The 22,853-nt window shown below is 40.1% G+C and overlaps 1 protein-coding gene across 5 annotated transcripts in view; it reads right to left on the bottom strand.

Moving 5' to 3' along the window:
• Window positions 1-22,853, bottom strand: part of MSRB3 (methionine sulfoxide reductase B3) — a 179,959-nt gene that overhangs the window by 4,221 nt on the left and 152,885 nt on the right. For all 5 annotated transcript variants that reach the window (XM_084877613.1, XM_084877612.1, XM_084877611.1 and 2 more), the window contains one exon: window positions 11,666-11,763. In XM_084877613.1, the coding sequence (XP_084733739.1) occupies window positions 11,666-11,763 (98 nt within the window). The remainder of the gene's footprint in view (window positions 1-11,665; window positions 11,764-22,853) is intronic.

Below are 22,853 nucleotides of genomic sequence, written 5' to 3' on the forward strand. Positions count from 1 at the left end.
CAGGGACAGGGGTGAAGTCTACAGAGACCTTAGTGCACCACATTCAATCGGGCTGTAAAAACACATCATTCATCATGTAACAAAGAAACCAAAGCCTGGGACAAATGACTTCCATTCATTCATTTGACAAATATACTAGAGGCCCAGTGCACGAAATTCATGCATGGGAGGGGGGGGTGTCCCTCAGCCCAGCCTGTACTCTCTCCAATCTGGGACCCCTTGAGGGATGTCTGCCCGCCTGTTTAGGACTGCCTGATCTGGTGGGATCAAGCCTAAATGGGCGGGCAGACATCCCTCTCACAATCCAGGACTGCAGGCTCCCAACCCCTTACCTGCCTCTGACTGATTGCCCCTAGCTACTTCTGCCTGCCAACCTGATCACCCCTAACCACTCTCCTGCCAGCCTGATTGACATCTAACTGCTCCCCAGCTGGTCAAATTGCCCCTAACTGTCCTCCCCTGCAGGCCTGGTCACCCCCAATTGCCCTTCCTTGCTGGCCCAGTCACCCCTAACTGCCCTCCCCTGAAGGCCTGCCCCCCCCCCAATGGCCTGCCCCTGTAGACCTGGTCCCTCTCCCCCTCAACTGCCCTCCCCTGCAGACCTGGTCCCCCCAACTTCCCTCCCTTGCTGGCCTGGTCTCCCCCAACTGCCCTCCTCGGCCAGCCTGGTCACCCCTAACTTCCCACAACTGCTCTCCTCTGCAGGCCATCTTGTGGTGGTCATCTTGTGTCCACATGGGGGCAGCCATCTTTGACCACATGGGACAGCCATCTTGTGTCTTGGAGTGATGGTCAATTTGCATATTGCTCTTTTATTAGATAGGATATGGAACACTGGCTGCTGGCTGAAATAGTTGCCCAACAAAGAAATCTCAGATACAGGATGATCCTTGTCTTCATGGAGCTTATATTCCAGCAGGAGAGACAGATAATTCGGACCCAAGGACACAAAGAAATGGTCAAGTATGGCCATGGAAATAAAGGCTAAGGAGAGAAAACAGTGACAAAAAGTGTCAGGTTTGAGGGCTGGCATTTTAGGTGTGGTGGTCAGGGGTGGCTTTCCTGGGATGACTTTGGTGTAAGAAGTCAAGGAGTGGGTATGTAGGGGAGGGCATTTCCAGCATATGGAAGCGTGAAAATTTAGGGAAGAATGTGAGAGAAGAGGCATATAGATGATTTATTCACTCTTCTCATGGCTTGTGTGTTGTGTAAAACACTTGTAAACTGCAGAAAAAGAAAGTAGGCATTGACAAGGGAATAAGGCTAAGATAACAAAATGGAGATGGTGCTCATTACACTAGAAAGAACTAGAATCTCAGTGTTCCCATCAAAAGTGCTGAAATGAATTTTTGAGGGTTCTCTAGTTATTAATAAATAGCACAAAGAGCAAGTTGGTCTCTGTGGCACTTCCATGTGAAAGTGCATTCTTATTTTACTGCCAGCACACTGTGTCAGCTTGTTAAAGAACTAAAAATGAACCCTGAACTGATTTGATCTATTGCCTGGAAAATATGAAACAGGCCTACAAAACAAATCTTGCATTATTTTACCACATTCTATGCAGGTTTAGGTAATATCAAGGCTGACAGCTCAGATTGCTTTTCCTTTCTATAAACAATTGAGGCCAAATTTTCAGGCATCAGCAGCTAAGATGCACCAGTAAAAAAAAAAAAAAAAAAAAAAAAAAAAAAAAAAGCATGTGCTTCCCCAGTGGACACAGGAAAACACCTATTCCTGCTGCCAGAACAGTCGGCGAGCAGGCAGCAGGAGCCGGTGCCCTCGGTGGCCGTGCGAGCACAATTACGGATCTCATAGGCAGCTCGGCACTTTGATCAGTTGACATCTGAGAGGTGGACTTTTCACATAAAAGCCTCAGACAGGTTTTTATTTTTTAATGAGTGAGTACAGCTATCGGGGCAAAATAAATGATACTGCCTTTATGAATCACCTCTTGGACATATGTAGAAAAAGAGTTCTATTTATCTTCCTCCAAAAGTAAAGCACAGTCGGGATTGACTTGAAGCCTTTAGGAGTATTTGTATGGGTCCCCATTTCCCAAATCATTTGTCAAAATTCCAGATTAGAATAATTTAATCTGTTGAACTGAGTTGGCTCTTGGTCTGGAGTTTCATTTGCTAAATCTGGAACTAGTATTTTGGTTAAACAGAAAGGAAAACACAGATTCTAGATGTCCCAGGCAAAAGGCATAGGGAGGGGTGTAGGAAGAAAAATTACGTCATTTGCAAACACCTGTAACAGTTGGGGAGGGGGTGAGAAATCCTCCTCAGCAAAGGTGTAAAAAAGGGACCAATGGCATCCCTATGCTTGCCACAAGGTATTCTGCAAGACTCACGCCTGGCTCCGATAACTGAGAAAGGAGCAACATGTCACAGCACAGCAAGGTGTCCATTTGTATCTGGGCCACCACACACCTGTCCACCCCCATTGCCTGCAAAGCAGAGAGGCCAGTTGTGAGAGGGAAGCCGAACCACACAGTGCCCTGTCTGCGTCCTCCCGGCACATGCAGTCTCACATAAAAGACCACTGCCGGGTTTCTTTCAAAAGTGCGCAGGCCCTGAAGACTCCTCCCCGGGAGCGCACATGGAGACCATTCTTTCCAGCTTCTACCCCTGGCCGGAGCCGGGATGATGAATGGAAGTTGTCAGTGATGCGTTGTTTCTTTAGCCGCCTGCAAGGTCTGCCTCCCTGGCCCCAGCCAACTGGCAATGTGTTGGGATCTCTCAGCACACCTGGTTGTGACTGAAACAAACTAGTTGCCCGATGAAGAAATCTCAGAAAGCTGCTGTTAATTATTTATTTCAGGGTAGAATCTTTGGCGTGCTTTTTGAAAGTTGTTTTAAAATGATTATGTGTTTCTGTATTTTATAGGTAAAATGCAGACAATCACTCTCCTAGCTCCCATTCTGAAGAAACAGGAGATAACTGTTCAAGAGGAAACTTGAAAAAATCCCCACAAGAATCCTTTATCGCCTAAGCCTCCCACTCAGAAAAGTTGGCAACTAGGTAACCTGGAGAGAACCGAGGGAAAGGACTCCCCTCCCCCAAAGAAAAGTGATCGAGCATCAATTTTAGGATAATTCCTTAAAATCCAATGGCAGTTCCCACTCGTGTGCATGAGAAACACGAGTAGTGCACTCAACATAGCTGCATACTTCCGCACTGATGTATTTCCAGCTGTCCTAGAGGGTTTTCTCCCGGCTATTCCTAGGATGTTTGGGGCTTTATTATTGTCATTTTCTCTTACGTGTTTGATCTACAAGATGAAGTGGTTTCAAAGCGGCGCTTTTACACTCAGGCACATGGAGCAGGATGGGAAGGAGAGAGAGTTTTCAGAAGAGAGGCAATTTACTGTGCCAGTAGTATCCTGTGTTCTCCCACCGTTATTGAAGACACTTGTGTGTGAGTAGGGCTCTTTTCCTCTGTGCTTACAAGAGTAATCTTTTGCCAAGGAAACGATTGTAAAGTCACCAGTTTAGCATGATGATTTTACTGAAAGATCGAGAAAAAGAGAGATGGGCTGTGCGTCTGCAACCCTATTGTAACACATGGGTATCTTTAATCATCAGCAATATATGGATTGTCATCTGCAAAAGATTAATAAGGCTTGGGTTTTTACCAAAAACTTCTTAACTTTTGAAAAATACTTTGCGTTGGTGGATATTTACCTTTCTGCTGATTTGTCTGAGTTAGGAGAAATTAATAATGATCTGAAACAAACTTGAGGGGCTCTACCGTAGATTCAAGCAGTAACAACAACAACAGTCACAAACTCCAGCTCGGCTAAACTCAGGGTCCTGATGGTTTCCTTAAAGATCGTTACAAAAAGTTCTGTGATTTGCTGGCCTCCCATTTGCTTCAGATGTAGAATTTTGATCTAAAGAAGGAAGCCTTTCCAGGAGGGCCTGACTTCTCTGAACTACAGCATAAACCATGCAACGCTTACCCCTGCACTGAATTTAAACTCCTGGCAAAACACTGATTAACAGGCTGGGGTTGGAGGATTAGAGAGAAGCGGTCAATTACTCCTAATAGTCAGTGCAACTGGAATAGAAGCAATGTGCTTTATCATTAACTGCAAGCTGTAAGTTAAATAAAATTAAGGAACAATTTTTATAACTGAAAACTGTTAGGAAATTGCTACAGCCAGCAATTAAGTACACATGCCCACCAAAAGTGGGCAAATTTAAGACAAAGATCCTCTTTGGAAGAGGTAACTGGAATATAATTCCTCAATTCAATAGGTAGGATAGTGAAAGAAAACAAGTGTGGTTGCCACAGAAATCAGAAGGTAACAGTGTCTCCTATTCCCCACAACGGGAACCCTGGTGAAGTCGTGAGGCCCTGCTTGTTTTCCAGGCTCTCAACCTAAGATCCGGCAGTGAGCCAGGCTTCTCACACAGCAATCCACAGAGAAGGGCCTGGCTGCAATGTTCCTCTGGAAAATGGGGATAGTGCTGAACTGAGCTGAACTTTCTCAATAAAATTGTACTAAAATATTGTTACCTAAGAAGTCACTGGGCGCATGGGAAAACTGCAATGTAGTATAAAGAGGTGCTAGGTTACAGCTCCTACCCAAGTATGAGCTCTAATTCACTGCATGGTGTGATCCATACCACAATTTAAAAAAAAAAAAAAAAAATGCTAAGTATTATGGGAAGAATTAGGAACCAACCCTGGCTGGGGTTGTAGGATTAGAGAGAAACTGTCAGACAAGGTTTGCAAAGTAAGTTCTGTGTACAAAATAATCGGATTCCCACCCCAAAAATGTCTGCTGGATTCTTCCCCGTGTGAACAGAGCAGGGGACGCCTGACACAGTTAGTTGGAGAGTGGTCCCGTACACTAACAAGTTGTGAGTTCAATCCCCAATTGGGGTAGGTAGGGGAGGCAACCAGTTGGTGTCTTTCATATCAATGTTTTTCTCTCTCTCAAAGCATGTCCTCGATGAGGATTGAAAGAAAAAATAATAATAATAAAATTTAAAAAATCGCCATATTGCCAGGCAGTCATGTTGAGTTTACCAGTTTCATCACGGAAGTTCAGTCCATTTGTATAAGTTGGCAGTAAAAGGGTCTTTATGTTTAGATACTGTGCCTTTACTACAAGGAAAGAAGTAGTTCTCATAAGAGGTCCAGCTGAGACTGTCTATGAGATGCTTCAAGCCTCTAACAGAGTCTTTATAACACAAACCACATCGATGCAATTCAGTCCAGAGAAAGAACAAGACATGTGAATTCAAAAATGCAACACGATATTTAGAAAGAGGAGTTTCCCCACACACTGTCATATCAAAAAGGAAACAAAACAAAACAAAAAATGGGAGAGGTTGCGAGTAGGGGGAGAGACTACATAAACTGAAAGAACTGAAGGCAAAAGAAGATAAACTGATAATGAACACTCATGCTGAGCAAGAGAAACTGGGAAGTAAAATACAAGTGGTTACTCTGGTATGGAAACCATTAAAGCAGTTTTGGTGTGTGTTTTTTTCAAGTCAAGATAAAAAAGACAAATGGAAAAAAGAAAACTTAAAGGAAATGTAAGAAAGGAAAATAAACTTGTGTGTGAAACACAAATTAAAAGACAAAAAACCGGATGTGAAAGGCACCGGCACCCTTTAACTCAGGGAGCTCGCACTCCACCTGTGTGACAGGCGTCCCCTGCTCTGTGCACACGGGGAAGGATCCAGCAAACTTTTTTTGGGTTGGAACCTGATTATTTTATACAAGGAACTTTACTTTGCAAACCATGTGTTTTTACCCATGCCTTAACAAACTTCCTTCCCTCTTCTCTTTAAACTTAAAACTTTCTCCCCCTACCACCGCCCCCCCATTAACATGTTTTAGCCCCCCCCCCCCTTCCATCCTTCTCCCCCAGGCCTTCACCCCCCTATTGTCTGTGTCCATGGGTTATGTTTATATGCATACAAGTTCTTTGGTTGATCTCTTTCCACCGCCTACCCTTTCCTGCCTTCCCTCTGAGATTCTGCAGTCTGTTCCATGCTTCTATGTCTCTAGATCTATTTTGTTCATCAGTTTATTTTGTTCATTAGATTCTACATATAAGTGAGATCATGTAATATCTTTCTCTGACTGGCTTATTTCGCTTTAAACTTAAGCTTTCATTTAAGAAAGGGTCAAACACTTTTATTTATTTATTTATTGTTAAGCATTTTTATTGATTTCAGAGAGAAATGAGGAGGAAGGGAGAGAGAGAAACATCAATAATGTGAATCATTGATTGGCTGTCTCGTGCACGCCCCCTACTGGGATTGAGCCTGCAATCCAGACATCTGACCTGAATCAAACCTGGGGACCCTTCAGTCTGAAGGCCCATGCTCTATCTACTGAGCTAGGGCCACCTTTTAAATATGAGAAATAAAGGCAGGGGAAAAGGAAGCTGAAAGAGGCCAGTGTTAGTTTTTCACCCAGCCGTTACAGTAACCGTCACCCAGGTCTTTAACCGGTGCTACAGCTGGGTTAGCTTGACATCCTTCTATGAAGTTTGTCTAATTTTGGCGGTTTGTGAGTTTCATTTCTCTTTGGTCACCTTCATAGTCTTTATTACTAACTAGAGGCCCAGCACATGAAATCACGCGAGACTCAAAGTCCTGCCCATCGCCACTGTGGGACCCAGAGTCCCTCCCACTGCTGCCATGGGACCCATCGATGCACCTCCTGGTGACTGGGTGTTTGGGCGTTACGGTGTTATGGCCACTGGCCTTTTATAATATAGATGGCGCTACCTCTGTGGCTGGCACAGAGAAAGAAGTTTATTCCAACTATGAATTTTAAAAATTAGTCACAAAGCCATCAGAGAATAGGGCCTTCAGGAAAGTTATTTTATGCCTCACTTTTTTCTGTACCTTTTTTATTCAGTTTTCATGTGACTCAATGTTTGAAAGTGGGTTCTAAGTGAAAAAGAAGAATAACAGTTATTTAAAAGCCTTTAAGGTGGAAGGAAGGAAGGAAGGATGGAAGGAAGGAAGGGACTATTAACCTACTTTCAACAATAAAGACTTAAAAAAAAGAAAAGCTATTAGCATTACTAAGAGGCTAACTAAGTATTATGTATGTGCCAAAGTTATAAATTACTATGTACCATCCTGTCAAGCTACTATTTTTGTCAAATATTTTAGATTCCTGGGTAGATAGTCATAATTTGTTTTTGTGGCAGTTATAAAAATATCAATTAAAATTCAGTTGGCTAGAGAGAAACCAAGATGGCAGAATAGGTAAATGCCTAACTGCAGCCTCACACAACAATTTAAAAAAATACAACTAAAATATAAAGTGGACATTATCCAGAATTACAGGAAAGTTAACTGACTGGAAATTCTACAACTAGAAGGAAAGAGAAAACCAGAAGGAAAATCAGAGGAGCTGTAAAAGCCTAAGGTACGGAGACACAGTGCGTGCGTGGGGAGAGGACAGAGCCAGAGAGGAGGGGCGTCTGAGTGCCTGGCTGGCGTTCCCTAGTGGGAAGGAGACAAAAGCTCCTGACTGTGCTGAGCCCCAGTTCCAACTGCCCTGAACCCCAGTTCTAGGCCAGACCCTGGGGACACAGGCTCATTCGGAGGAATCTAGGCTGTAAGGCAGAAACTCAGGGGAGTGGCGAAAGGCAGAGCCCCAGAGGCACACACGTTGCGCACAGAGAATGGACTGTTGACTATGCCACTGGATTGCCCTAGCGCAAAGGAGCCATAAGCTCTGGACTGCTCTTAACCCCACTTCCAACTGCACTGAACCCCAGTTCTGGGCTCATTAGGGGAGAGACTAGACTCTCGGTAGCGGGTGAAACTTGAGGGCACCTTTCTCTCAGAGGTGCTTGCAGCAAGTACTGAAGGATACTGAGGAACACTGAGACTCAGAAACCTCATAGGGCAGGGCTGACAGGAAGCCAAGGCTGTAGGCTCCACCCTGAAACTCCATCCCATCCAAGCTGAGCACAAAGGCTTTTGCAATTTTCCAAGTCTAGTCGAATAAGGCTGTCTCCCGGCATAGACACAGCTGATCCTCACACCCAACTGGCCTGGAGGTCAGTTCCTCCCAGTGATACCAACAACAATAAAGACTTAACTACAACAAGGCTGTACACACAGTACACAAAGGGGTGCACCAAGAGTGTTCACATCAGATAACTGGGAGGCTGACCCACTGAACCATATAGGACACCTTAGCACACAAAGCCACCCTACCAACTCAGGGAAGCAGCAAAAATGCCGAGACAAGGAAACAGATCACAAAAGAAAGAAATGGAGGACAACAGCAACTGGATATAGAGTTCAAAACCACGCTTATAAGGTTTTTCAAGAATTTCCTAGAAAAGGCCGATAAAATAAATGAGACCTATGAGGAAATGAAAAGGGAACAACTAGAAATAAAGAATGGAAGATCGCAAGAATTAAGTCAAAGATTTGGAACACAAAGAGCCATAGGACACTCCTCCGCAGAAGCAAGGAGACAAGAGAATCCAGAAAGTTGAAGATAGTGTAAGAAACCTCTGGGACAACTTCAAGCGAACCAACATCAAAATTATGGGGGTCCCAGAAGATGACAGAACAAGATACCGAAAGAATATTGAAAGAAATAGTGACAGAAAACTTCCCCCACCTGGTGAAAGAAATATACTTACAAGTCCAGGAAGCACATAGAACCCCAAACAAAAGGAATCCAAAGAGGACCACACCAAGACACATCATAATTAAAATTCCAAGAGCAAAAGACAAAGAGAAAATATTAAAAGCAGCAAGAGCAAACAGGTAGTTACCTATAAAGGAGCACCCATATGATTGTCAGCTGATTTCTTAACAGAAACCATGCAGGCCAGACAGGAATGGCAAGAAATATTCAAGGTGATGAATAATGAGAACCTAAAGCCAAAAATACTCTACCCAGCAAAGCTATCACTCAGAATCGAAGGCCAGATAAAGAGCTTCACAAATAAAAAAAAGCTAAAGGAATTCATCACCGCCAAACCAGAATTATATGAATTGCTGAAGGGGGTTCTTTAGGAAGAGGAAGAAAATAAAGATAAAAATTATGAACAAATACGTAATTATCAACAAGTGAATCTAAAAACCAAGGGAATTAAAAAACCCGATGAACAATATTAACTGTTGAATGTAATAGAATCAGAGGTATGGAAGGGGAGTGGACTGACGATTCTTGGGGGAAAGGGGATGGGGCTGCAGGAAGAGACAAAAACTGTGCACTTGTGGATGAGGACAATGGGGGGTGGGGAAAGGACAGAGGGTGGGGTGGGAACCTGGTGGAGGGAAACAATGGAGGGGGGGGAAAATGAGGAACATTTGTAATAATATGAACAATAAAGATTTATATAAATAAATAAATAAATAAATAAATAAATAAATAAATAAATAAAATTCAGTTGGCTTCAAAACTGAACTGAATTAACCTAACTGCTGGGGAATCATAGGATTTCTTTTTATTTCAATGTGACTGTTTATGGTGCATCTATCTATTTATCACCTATCTACCCTGTTTCCCCAAAAATAAGAGTGTTTTATATTAATTTTTCTCCCAAAGTTGCACTAGGTCTTATTTTCAGAGGATGTCTATCTTTCCATGCTAGGTCTTATTTTCGGAGGATGTCTTATTTTTGGGGAAACACGGTAGTTAGCTTATTTTGTTTTTTATTTTTGATGTCCCCCAAAATAAGACATCCTCCGAAAATAAGACCTACTTACAGGTTTCCTTCTGAGTGAAATATAAGGCATCCCCCCTAGGCTCTGTCTCAAAATGCTATTGCTAAACATGAGAGATTTGGTCCACCGATTCTGAAAGAAATGGAGTCACTAGAAATTCACCAGGAAATTCAGGAATTGGATTGTTATGATGATGTTCCAGAAGATGATGACATGATTGTCATTGAATAAATGAGTAAATTCTTGATACTGTAGGATTCACAGTTTGTCTGGTTTGTGTTGACAACTACCGTATTACAGTACCGTATACAGGTAATAAATTTCCTTTATTTTCACTTAACAATAAATGTGTACCGTATTCTTCTTCATGGAAAAATAAGACATCCCCTGAAAATAAGACCTAGCGCATCTTTGGGAGCAAAAATTAATATAAGACACTGTCTTATTTTTGGGGAAATAGGGTAGCTATCTGTATCAATTTAAGCACCGTAAAGAGCTCTGTAGCTAACTGGCCAAATTCAATCTCAGTTCTGCCTCTTAAATCTATGTAATTTACACAAGTGTAATTGTTCTCCTATGCCTCCATCTCCTCGTCTGTAAAATGAGGAGAATGAAAATATGTACCTAATAATATTATTGTGAGTTTAACCAGAGGGGCTTTAAAAATGCTGATCTTCAGGCCTCCCCCCAACCAATTAAATTAGCATCTAAGGAGGTGAGACCAGCTTCACAAAGCCCCATTTTCTTGCTTAGAGACTCATACTTGAGAAACAAGAGTGAACTGAAAATGTGACTGGAAAATAAGAAATCTTCTTTTCAAAGGAGAGAGTAGCTCTCATGCTTGAAGACAGTAAACTTGCCAACCTTTTTTTAAAAAAAATGAAAACAGATATTCATCAGATGGTTAGGGTCAAACCAAACTCCCTCCCCACTTGGTAGTAAATATGCCACCTACTCCCTAAAACTCTTGTGCCTGGTGGAGAGGGTTAAAGGGCAGGTAGAAGAATTTTGAGGGAGGCCCATGTGGCAATCACTTTGCTATTACAGCTGCCTGATTGTGCCCCTTTACCTTTAATATATGCAACAGACGTCCCCCCAAAACATATTTGGTAGTATCAATGAATTTCAGTGCCACAATACTCAGACTTTCCATTTTACTTCAAGCAGATAAGAACAGGACTCCCTACCACAGAATAGAATGTGTGGTTGCTCTCGTTTTATGTGCAAGAAGGTTCTAGCTACACCTCTAGGTTTAAGGGTCAGATACCCACATATTCAAGTCTTTTGACTGAGATGACAGGTTAACTATTTTTGCCTCCTCATTTTCTCTCGTAGAGCCAGCAGAGTACATGTGGTAAGAGCAGAGTAAAAGGAACGAATTAGAACATCCATGGATATGAGGACCAGTCTATTATATTCCTAGAGAAATAAGGAAGAAATGACCGTATCCCGTGTTCCCACCCTGCACTCATACAGCCTACCATTGAATTTCCTCTTCCTACAGCCAGTCTCCACCCTCCCTCCTCACACCCACCCAAAGAAAGCTGTCTATGGGGTCTCTATTCACTGTGTTTGGATCATTATCATTAGAGGTAAGATGACTGAACAATGAGTACACAGAACCAGCCCCAGGGGGAGGAGGACCTTCCGTAAACATCAGATGACATAAGGCCACGGAATGAAGTCTTCCTATGTCCTACGAATAGCCTATTTTCTACTCTATTGAGTCAACTGACAACTTTTCCTACCAATGATTTTGTCTAATCATGTTGAAGCCAATGACTGGCATGTAATTAGACTTGCTAAACACATGAAGGCAGGTACCCTTAGAATTCATAGAGACTTCATTGTGGTAGCCTGCTCCTTTTGGGATCAGTCATTCACTTGGCTCTGTTGCTGTATTTAGCAAAACCAGGAATCCTGGAAGTGTGTGCAATGCAGCATGAGCACTGAGTTTCAGGAGAGGGAGGGAGGGAACTGACCTGAGAGCAGCTTGTCTCCACCCTGTGCATCCCGTGGGAAAAGTCGTCAGTGAGTGTGATGGCCTCAGAACTGATCACATCGTGGAATGAAGGCCAACCTGGGGCAGAGCCGGCACAAGACCCAAACCGGAGAAAGGAAAGAAACAAAGCCTTGGATCAGAATACAAGATCATGCTTACCCTTTTTTCAACTTGAAAAGAAAAACAAGTTAATAATTAACGGCTAATATATTTTTGCAAGAGTGCAACTCTTTTTTAAGAATAACCTTTCCCTCACACTCAGATTACAGTGGCATTGGGATTTTCTGTTTCACGAGACATTCTTAGACCATCTAGTAGTTTTCTAGAGCATCCCTAGATTCATAGAGCTCTCTCTCACCACTTTCCCTTCTCTATTTTACGTTCAGGGTCACTGGGCACGGCCCTGAAGCACTATGCCCCTAACCATGTGCCATTTTCCAACATACAATCCAATGGGTCTGGATGTTGACTTTTCAACTATCCACACTTCCTTAGAAAATATGCTTTTTCATCACTTAGTTTGGATGATTAAAATACAAAAAATACTTAATTTTCTGGGGTGGGGATACCTGGAAAGCTCTGCTTCTATCTATTCTGGGGGCAGGAGGCTTGCTCATTGCTCATTGCTCATTTCAAAGGAGAAAGTCATAAAGCAGTGTTCTTCAGCATTTCTGTGTAGCACCTTCTCTCAAATAGCATCTTGTTCCAATTTTCATTTATTCTAATGACTTTTCAAATATGCACACAGCGTTAAGAAACTCAATGGTAAATGGACCATAAGATTGTACAAATGTTTATGAGTGTAAAGTCAGGTTTTATGTTCAGTACTTATGGACCATAAGAATATACAAATGTTTATGAGTGTAAAGTCAGGTTTTATGTTCAGTACTTATGGGCATGTTTTTACATGTTTCCAGAAAATATGTCGGGAGTTACTAAGCTGAAGCCTGCATCCCCAAAATGATGAAAGAGGTGCAATATTGCTGAATTGCTGGTGTAATTTTTTTTTTCTTTTTCAGAAGCCAAATTTATTCCTGCAGAAAGGAGGAAACCTTTTAAAAACTTATTGAAAGAAAACAGAATGCAAACTTCAACAATACTATTTCCAGTTTCAAACAAAACAAATTAGCTCTGGCCAAAATGTTTTGAGAAACTCCCTCCCAAGCTCTCCACCCCCCACAACACAACAATATAGCTTTCATAGTCAGTGCTAGATTCAACCCCGAGACGGTGAACACTTTCCAGGTCCTTGACTTGAGTTCAAGATTGCTGCAAATCACCAGGAAAACCCTACCCTTCTAGTTATAACTTTCCCCCAAAATTAATTATGCTAAGACACACCAGCATCCTCTAGAAAACTCAATTTTCCCTATTGTCTAAATTCTGAGGAGAATCTGAACATATTCTAGGTGACAGTATTTGGTTTATAATGATTACTTAACACATTGAGCTGTTCTCTGTTCAGTGACAGAAGTGCCAATAGCTAGTAAAGAGGAGTTTAATGGTGATGTCTGAGGACATTGAAAAAAATTTATGAAAAGAAAGAGGACATTCTGTATTTTGTAACCTCCCATGTCATAATTCATTTGATTGCAGTCTATGACAACTAATATTATGAGGGGACATAACTGATTCAATAGAAAACAGGTAAAGAATTAGGAGTGCTTGTTTTGTTTTTAGTTTACCAGAAAGCTGCCTCAACACCGTGCACCCCCCCAATACATTTTTCTATTTCTAGAACTAAAAATAGGTACAAAGAAATATATATATATTTCCCTCTCATGCTACTCTGCGTCATATATAACTCATCTTGTTCTGCTCATCTCACTGGATTTGTGATGTGTTTGCCTGCCCTCCTCCCTGACCCGGTGGTGAGCACTCTGAAGGCAGAGTCTGGCTTATCAATAGCTGAAATGTTTATTAACTTCATTTCCAATGAGCCTAAAACAAAAAATGGAATGAATAATTATGCTACCTCACAGAGATTCACAGGATAGAGAGAATATAATCATACTCCTTTATTGACCAACTAGATTAAGAAATACCAATGCCGGTTTCTCACTGGAGTATGCAAGTTGGCTCAATCATTATAATGAAGCCTCTCTATGTAGGTGAAATAGGCTTATTATTTACTTAGAATGGTAAAAACAGGAAGATCATTTAGGTCACCCACCTACAGCATTTGGGGGGGGGGGAGGGGAAGGAGAACAGAAGGATAAGTTACTTGCCAATGTTGCACAGCAGTAATGCCAGAGACAAAAGAATATGGGTATTCTGAGTTCTGTGTAGGGTTTTCTCCTTAGGTTCCACTTTCTTCCTCAGCTCAAGGCTGAGCTCATTAATTTGAACACTCTAGCAGGAAGGAGGTGGCAATTTTTAAGAAATATGTTTAAGGCTGTGTCTGGATTAGTTAGTAAATTACACCGTTACACTTAGAAGCTTCAAGGTAGATGCAGATAATGAATGCACCCAAAACAAAACTGATTTTTTCATCTCCTAATGACCAAACTGTTCAAAGGGTAAGTCCAGTGGTCAGCAAACTCATTAGTCACCAGAGCCAAATACCAACAGTACAGCGACTGAAATTTCTTTTGAGAGCCAAAAACTGACTTCTGCGCATGGGCCACAAAGTTTCAATCGCACTGTACGTGCGCACCCGCACGTGGTATTTTGTGAAAGAACCACACTCAAGGGACCAAAGAGCCGCATGTGGCTCATGAGCCTCGGTTTGCCGACCACTGGGCAAGTCCAAGAGTAATGATGTAAATGATGCAATGGAGCTTGAGACATAGATAAGCTTCGATTCATTTATCTAGAACCATCACAAAGACTTAGAAGTTCACCCTTAGGCAATACTGTTTAGAAAACTGCCCATTCTATCTGGGGTTTCTTAATACTAATTCTTTCCTAATAACTGTGAATCATTGCTGACTAAAGATTTTGGGGAGGGAAGTAAACTGCTTTCCGATGAGTTATTACACCATACAGCTATACTAGTACATTTTGTAACCATGAATAAAATATTTATAAGAATTTTCCAGAAGACTATATTCAAAAACAGAATAGAGGTTCTCAAAAGAATTCAATATTTCCAGGAAAACTGTTGACACTTGATTTGTTGTTTACCATTCTGTTATTTTAAGATTATCTTAAAAATTATAGGACATTTCGAAACTCCTTCAAATTCAGTGTCCCTTTTCACCATATTAGAAATGTAGTTTTCAAGATGGAATATTGAACCTGTCACCCCAATCTTAATTAGTGGAGACTCACAAGGGAAACCACGCTGAGAACTATAACCCCACGTGATGAAACGAACACATTTCAAAAGAGAATCCTGGTCAACTTCACCAGTGAGGTTAATGCTGAGCTCCTCTGCTAGCTCTCAAGAAAGCGCAGCTCTACAGAACGGGAATCCATCAGAAAGGTAAGTCCTTACTGACAATCAAACTAAGAAGGCCCTTCATGCAGGAATAAAGTGTCTCATGGAGGAGAAGCCACGTGATGACAGCACTTTGAAAGCGGAATTCCCTCATCATGTGAAAATATTTAAAGGAGGAACTCTTCACTGCTGTAAAAATCCTCAAAGGAAACCCTGCCCCCACTCCTACTAATAAGGAAAGTGCTTCAAAGGGTGATAGGCAAAGACTGAAGCAATCTGGGTCTTGTTGAGAAAACTATCTTGAGCAAAGGGGGGCGGTGTTTATGTCAGTTCTGACATTAAAGAAAGATCATCCATCCTCCTTTCTTTAGGATTTCCCTTTTGGTCTTCTCATCTAACAAAACATTATTAGTTTTGGATGCATTCCATGCACTTTTTTAAAAGAAAAGCCGATTGAAAACCTGTATAAACAGTTGGCTCATCCCAACCCCAACACATCCCTTTGTTTCTACTAGATGAGATTGGATTTGGGAATATTACAATATAAACTGTACTTTTAAAGATATAACCTATTATTATCAAGAATATCTTATATTCAACAAATAGCTTCTCCCCTCGAAGAATTCTCATCTCTGGATACAAATAAATACAACTACTCCAACTAAAGCAGACTAGCTGGAATATGGCACTTCTGCTGAAATTTTATCCAACCAGCAGGCCAAATCAATATGCAGACATAACAATACTGTTGATATAATGTGAAACAAATCCAGACTATATGCATTTGCATCTCAAATGTATGAGCAAGTGATCGAGCTAGTTATAACACTAGATTCCAGATGCTTGCTAACATCTACATTAGAATAATTTTTTTTTAATTGCAGTAGAAAGCAGTATCCCCTCTCACTCATAATGTGGCATAATTAAAGCTGTTCTGAGTCTACTTGAACCCAGAGTTGAATGACACAGCTCTCCACAAGTAGTATTCTATTGACAATTTTTAAAAATATATTCTTATTGATGTCAGAGAGGAAGTGAGAGGGAGAGAGAATCACTGATTGGCTGTCTCCTGCATGCCCCCCACTGGGGACCAAGCCCACAACCCAGGCATGTGCCCTTGACCGGAATTGAACCCAGGACCCTTCAGTCTGCAGGCTGACGCTCTATCCACTGAGCCAAACTGGCTAGGGCAGACAATTTTTAAATGTTTCACTTCAATTGCCTCCTAAGAAAAACTTCATCAACTCTCTAGCCCAATTTTTTCCTATTTCCTTTCAAAAATCTTTGAAGTTGTTAAAACCAGAAACAGATTATAAATAAGTTGAAGCCAATTCCACCTGTACCATGTCTAGAAAATGTGGCCCTGGTTCTCCTACCATGACTTAACAAGGATTGCTATCCATTCACCTTCATTTCCTCCAAATCCTCCCCAAACCCCCAAATAAAAACTAGAAAACTCAGGAAGTTGGTTACATGAACCATCAGTGGAACACAACAGAAAGGACCCAAGACCAAAGAATTCATTGAATTGAAATGTGATTACAAATATTTTGTTATCTTCAAATGCAAAATAAACTTGAGCACAGTAAACCCCACTCGGGCCGGTGTGGTGTTTTAATAAGGAGGGCATACATTTCAGTATGGTTTTGATTAGACTAGCTGGAGATTTACAGATCTATATTTTTATGTGTATACCAATTCTCACAGCACTCTTAATTCCAAGACCATATTTCAAAATGGGTAGCTTTTAGTTTCTCTGAAGCCAGAATGTGTTAATCTCACACAATTCACCTTACTAATTACCTCAAGCCAAATAATAAAATTCTCTATGAAGAATCCCTGCTAAAAAAAAAAATTTTAACTTAGAGCCCAATTCACTTCAATTGACACTTCAAGTATAACTTTTATCTCATTTTTTAAAGGATGTTTCTCTATTCCTCCTCAAAGACACAGAAGTGTAAGTAGTAATCAACCAAATACATGCAATAGAAAACCATATACTGCAAATGACTCAGTGAATTCTTCCCTTCCAATTCTCCCTATCCCTGTAGACAATGATGTCAACAGGTTTTTTTTTATTGAACTCTTTAAAAATATGTTTATATTGCTCTCTCTTCATTCCTTCATTTTAAACCTGTTCTGTCCAATACAGTTGCTACCAACCACATGTCCCAATTTAAATTTAAATTAATTAAAATTACATTTTCAGTTCCTCAGTTGCTCCACATTTCTGATTCTCAATGGTTACATGTAGGTGGTGGCTCCTCTCTTGCACAACACAGATGCAGATACAGAATGTCTCCATTATTATTTCCACAGACACAGACACTGCCACGATCAGACAACACTGTTTTAACATTATAAATTGATTCCCTCTTTTGAATGATGAAGATTTAGAATTCATATAGTGTGTCCCCCCAAGAATGAATACACACTTTAACAGCTGATAACTCACTTAATTTTCACTCTTTTTCTGGGTTTAACTGATTTGAAATAATGGGTGAAGCCAGACTAAGCTTTGAGCAAAAAAAATTTATCATAAAATGCCACTAGACTTTATTTTATGGGGTCACATAAAAGACAAAGCTTACGGTTTTCAACAAATTAAGGGCACAAATACCAAATGAACCGAAACTGGTTTGGCTCAGTGGATAGAGCATCAGCCTGCTGACTGAAAGGTCCCAGGTTCGATTCTGGTCAAGGGCATGTACCTTGATTGTGGGCACATCTCCAGTAGGGGGTGTGCAAGAGGCAGCTGATGTATGATTCTCGTCGATGTTTTTAACTATCTCTCTCCCTTCCTCTCTGTAAAAAATCAATAAAATACATATTTTTTAAAAATATCAAATGAAATGAATCTTGATATTTGTGATTCCATTGCTTTGCATTATCAGCAGTGCCTGGACCAAAACAGTTATCAGTTTGAAAAAAGGCATTGACAAAAATAATATTCATTTCTGTAGATTCTTTTCAACTTTGGAAATGAACTGTATGTTAATAAACATTGACTTTATAATCATTCAAAGTGTATATACATTTTTAGGGACACTCTGTACTTACTAGTAGACTAATCTCCCATTGTTTCCAATTTTTTATAGTTATATTATTTTTAATTATTTTCAAACCTTGTTGAACTAAAATATAAGAGTAGGGAGTCTGTCTATTTTCTCCTTCGCTGTATTGTCAATGACATAAAATAGTGCCTGTGGCATAAGAGGTGTTACAAAAAGCTATATGATGAACAAATAAATGTATGGCTATCTTATCTTCATATCATTTGACTGTCCACTCCACTCTGATCTTCCCTCCTTGTATTCCCCTTCCCATCCCCATCCCAGTGCCCAACTATAATGAAGTCTTCTATGCCTTTCCTCAGATTGATTCTAAGGAGCTGAAAACTAGTAAATGGGTGGGGTGTGGGTAGGAAGGCCTGGGGATGGGCAGGGGCTGGGTGGAGGGGAGTAAAAGAGGGGAAAATGGGGGACATTGGTAATCAATAAGATAAGAATAAAAAAATCTAGTGAACAGCATTCATAGCATTATGGCTAGATGCAAAGCTAGAGAGTCCTGGGATTATATTTCCAATTGTCATAATCCCAGGCTGCCTAAAGTCAAACAGATTTCCCTTTGTCACACTGCATCACATATTAAAAAGCACATCATATTTTTTATATTTTGTTTGAACCATGACTTAATTATATAATTGTCCAAAAATTTTCTGTAATTCAACATTTAATTTTTTCAAACATACAGAATATAGGGTGGGGGAAAAGTAGGTTTCTGATTGTTCATATGGAAAATAATGCAAGAATTAATAAATAATAACACAAGAATAAACTCTTTCACATACAACCGTAAACCTACTTTTGCTCCACCCTGTATAATAAGCTATCATGATTGAACAGATATTTTTTAAAATCTGGAAAATTGAAAACATAAATTAAAAAAAATAAAGTGAGGAAGTCATAAAACTAATCTAGCTGTTCTTTAGAGTTACTTTATTTATTTGTTTGTTTGTTTGTTTGTTTGTTTTTGTTGTTATTGTTTATCCTCACCTGAGGATATTTTCCCATTGATTTTTAGGGAGAGTAGAAGAGAGAAGGAAAGACAGAGAGAAACATAGATGTGAGAGAAACACATGGATTAGTTGCTTCCTGCACAAGCCCGGACCAGGGCTCAGGCTAGAGAAGAGCCTGCAACCAAGGTACATGCCCTTGACCAGAATCAAACCCAGGACCCTTTGGTCTGCAGGCCAATGCTCTATCCATGGAGCCAGGCCAGCTAGAGCTAGACTTTCATTTAAACACCTTGCTGCCCATCCCCATTTTGCTCTTGAGGGATCTGCTCTCTGAGCCTCGTTAGAATCCTGCTGGGAGTCTCTGCAAACAACGGTTATATGTATTTTGGGCTACAGATTTCTTTCATCAGTTGTACCCATTTATGCATTTCTACCCTTTCTCCCCCCCACCCTTGGAAAAGTTTATTAAAATTTCTTGACTGCTTAAGGCCCCCCTGCCCTCATCCAGTTCCCTTTGCAGTGTGCTTCTTCTTCTCCACCCCTTCTTCACTCTCCTCCTCTTCCTCCTCCTCCTCTTTTCTTGTTTTTCTTGGTCTCACTTTAAAGGGGTCTCTTGAGAGAAAAGGAAACAAACATGTATGTTCAGTCTATCGCTTTAGACAGGAAGCTGAGATTTCTTTTTAATAAAGTGCAGATTTTACTCTCTTGATCTAATATTTTATGGGAGGAGGCAACAGATTTCAGGCTTCATAATTTTTCTGCTAACCACAATTATATTATTTTTTACCTTACTGATAAAAATACCAAAATCAATGTAAGGCTTAGCAACTTTAACTGGCGCAGACTCAACACTGCTTACAAAGTGATTATGGGCTAAGTGTATGAGATTAACACTTACATTATACGACATCCGCAATGGCCTCTGAGTCAGAGTCAAGGCAGGTCCAGATAGTCTATTCCCTGACTGGTGCGGTGGGAAAAAATGTCTTGGACTACTTTTCAGCACTATATTTGATTGTTGGATACAGTTTGAGAATTTATTGTATTTCTGTACTGCTGCCATTGCAAATCTAAGAACAAGTATCCCCCTAAATGCTGATGACATCATTTCATTACTGCAAACAAGCAACAGTCTCAAGAGGCAAACTATTCCAGTCAAAAAAAAAAAATAGTGTAACAGTAATAACGACAAAAAAAAAAAAAATCATTGGTTTTGGCAAACATTCTCCCAGGCTTCCTTCGGCTTTATTAGCCAGTACCTCAAATAAAAACAGTACTTAAATACTTATCTTAAAAAGCAGGGAGTTAAAAATATATATAAGAATTAGCATAGATCTACAAACTCTAAAAAGTCATGAAGATAAGAAATGCTAGTAACATTTATGTGCAATGTACTATTCAAGCATTGATTTTATTTTGGTTACTAGTTACCTTGCTTTTTCATCTTGTTGTCAAAGCACCCTAGTGGTTCTGAATGGCAGTGGCCATTTAGATGTCAGGAGGATTGGGGCCACACAAAGGCTTTTAAGCAGACTAGTAACATGATCAGACTTCTGTTTTAGGAAGATGGCTTTTGGAGCAGCGGGATAGGGGATAAGAGGGAGGATAAAAACAGGAATATCAGAGAGAAGAGCATATATGGGAACAGAATTGGTGAAGCTATCAATGAAGACATTTGCAATGAGACTGGAAAGGAGATTATAGAGAGTTTAAGAGCAGAATTCTTTGATGCTGCTGACTGAGGTCCTGTGGGGAGTGAAGGAGAAGGACAGCGTCAAATTCTGACTAGGTTTTCAGGTGGAACACACTAGTCATATATTTCTTTTTCAGAGAAAATAATTAAATCAGGTTAGTGTGGAACTATCTAAGAGGCACAGGAATATTTGGACTTAGAAGTGAGGCCCTGGCTAAATATACAGACGTGAAAGTCTGTATATTACTTTTCAAATGGAAATTTTGCAATAAAATGAGTAATGTGAAAATATTCAGACATGCTAACATACTCGAATGTTCCTTAGGATACTGAACAGAAGCTATAGTTGAAGAAAGGCTAGATAATTTAAAAAAAAATTCAATCCCTGGAATCTTTTTTGTCTTTTAGTTTATTTCTAAGTTGTTTATTGTTGTTGTCTGTAATATCCTTTGGCCTACCAAACTGTGAGTCATGACTGTAATGTTTTAAATGACCATGGAAATCTGTTTTGCTTTGGGGCACAAAGTAGGTCCTCAATAAATATGGTTGATAAATGAATCCAGACCTTTAATTTTAGGTCAGGTTCCCCTGTCAAACATGTTCACAGCACCCAGTCCTTTTGCATCAAAGCATGCATCACAATTTGCAATTACTCACTTATACAGGCAATTTTAAACTAATGTCTGCTTCTCTCACTAAGCTCCAGGGGACCATGATTGCTTTGTTTACCACTATATTCTCAACCCATAGCTCATGGAAGTGTTTGTTGAATAAATGAATTAATAAAATATTGTATTTTATTATTTAACCACAAAATTAGACTTATTTAAAAGATTATCACTGAGTTTGGATATGCCATCACTAGGCCAATCAAAGAAAAATTTTTAAAAAATAGGCAAATAATTTCTGCTAGTTTGCTTCAGGACATTTTTTACAAGTATCAAAGTCAATACGGTTATTTTCTTACCTTTCTAAAATAGTGCATTTCTTCAAACTGATTATTAATAATTCCATATGGATAAACCACATAGCCTTATCACCCATAAGCATTTCAGACATTTGAATCTATATAAAGGACATAATGACTAAAGACTGTCAAGAGCACTGAGGGGTCCTTTGGGCAGTGTGAACATCTGGTGTCTATTCTCTGTGGAGATTAATAACGCAGCTCTACTGTGGCAGGCTTTGCTAATTCCTTTGAGCCCTGAGCAGCATTTTTAAGTGGTTCCAAACACACAAGATCTCTAATTGGTATGGGTTTCACCCACAGTTTTCTTGAGATCTCAGAATATCTCAGAAACCCCTAAGCGGGAATTGACAGGGGCAAGCTTCCCCATTTCCCTTTGTTGAGACAGCTATTAATAATTTTTTTTCAGGTTCAATAAAATTCCTGAACTCAAACCATTTCAACTGAAAAACCGGGGAAGGGGACTTTATTTTCCCTGGCCTGAACACTGTCTCTTGCTACTTTAAATCACAGTTAATGTTTTAAAAAAATATATTTTACACATAAGTCAGTTGTAGACCTTTAGCATCAAAGGATCTGAGCAACATCACATGTAACAGCCTGACCTTTAGCCATAATTTTTAAGTGCCATTAAAAAATGTCTCTCAAACTGTCTTTAAATTTAGTGTTGACCTAGTCACCTTTATCCAAAAACATTCAGCTTTAGATGATTATTTTATTTTGCTTCCAAAAGCTCTTCAGTCCAGTGAGGTAGCCATTAGGGATGCTTCACAAAGAGTTTAGAGTTTGCTTAGAATTTATTAGCTCCATCCGATGGGAAGATGGTAATTTGGATTGCTTGCTGAGTGAAGATTATTTACTGTGCTTAACTGACCTTAAGAATACCAGGAGGGATATAGGACAGGGAAATTCAAAGAAATATAGACTAAAAGTGAAATAGTGTTCCATTCAACTGCAGTTCTGAAGTAGGTCTATTCACTACATAGCATCATTAGGGACTGTCACAATATAACTTATATTCTTTAGTTGGGTACCTATCAAAAATTTCAGAATAATATGTCGATAAAAATATAAGATTACTTCTTCTAAGAGAGACTTAAGTCTTGAG

This window comes from Pipistrellus hanaki (assembly GCF_964339955.1).
Source record: "Pipistrellus hanaki genome assembly, chromosome: 3".
Taxonomy (NCBI): Eukaryota; Metazoa; Chordata; class Mammalia; order Chiroptera; family Vespertilionidae; genus Pipistrellus; species Pipistrellus hanaki.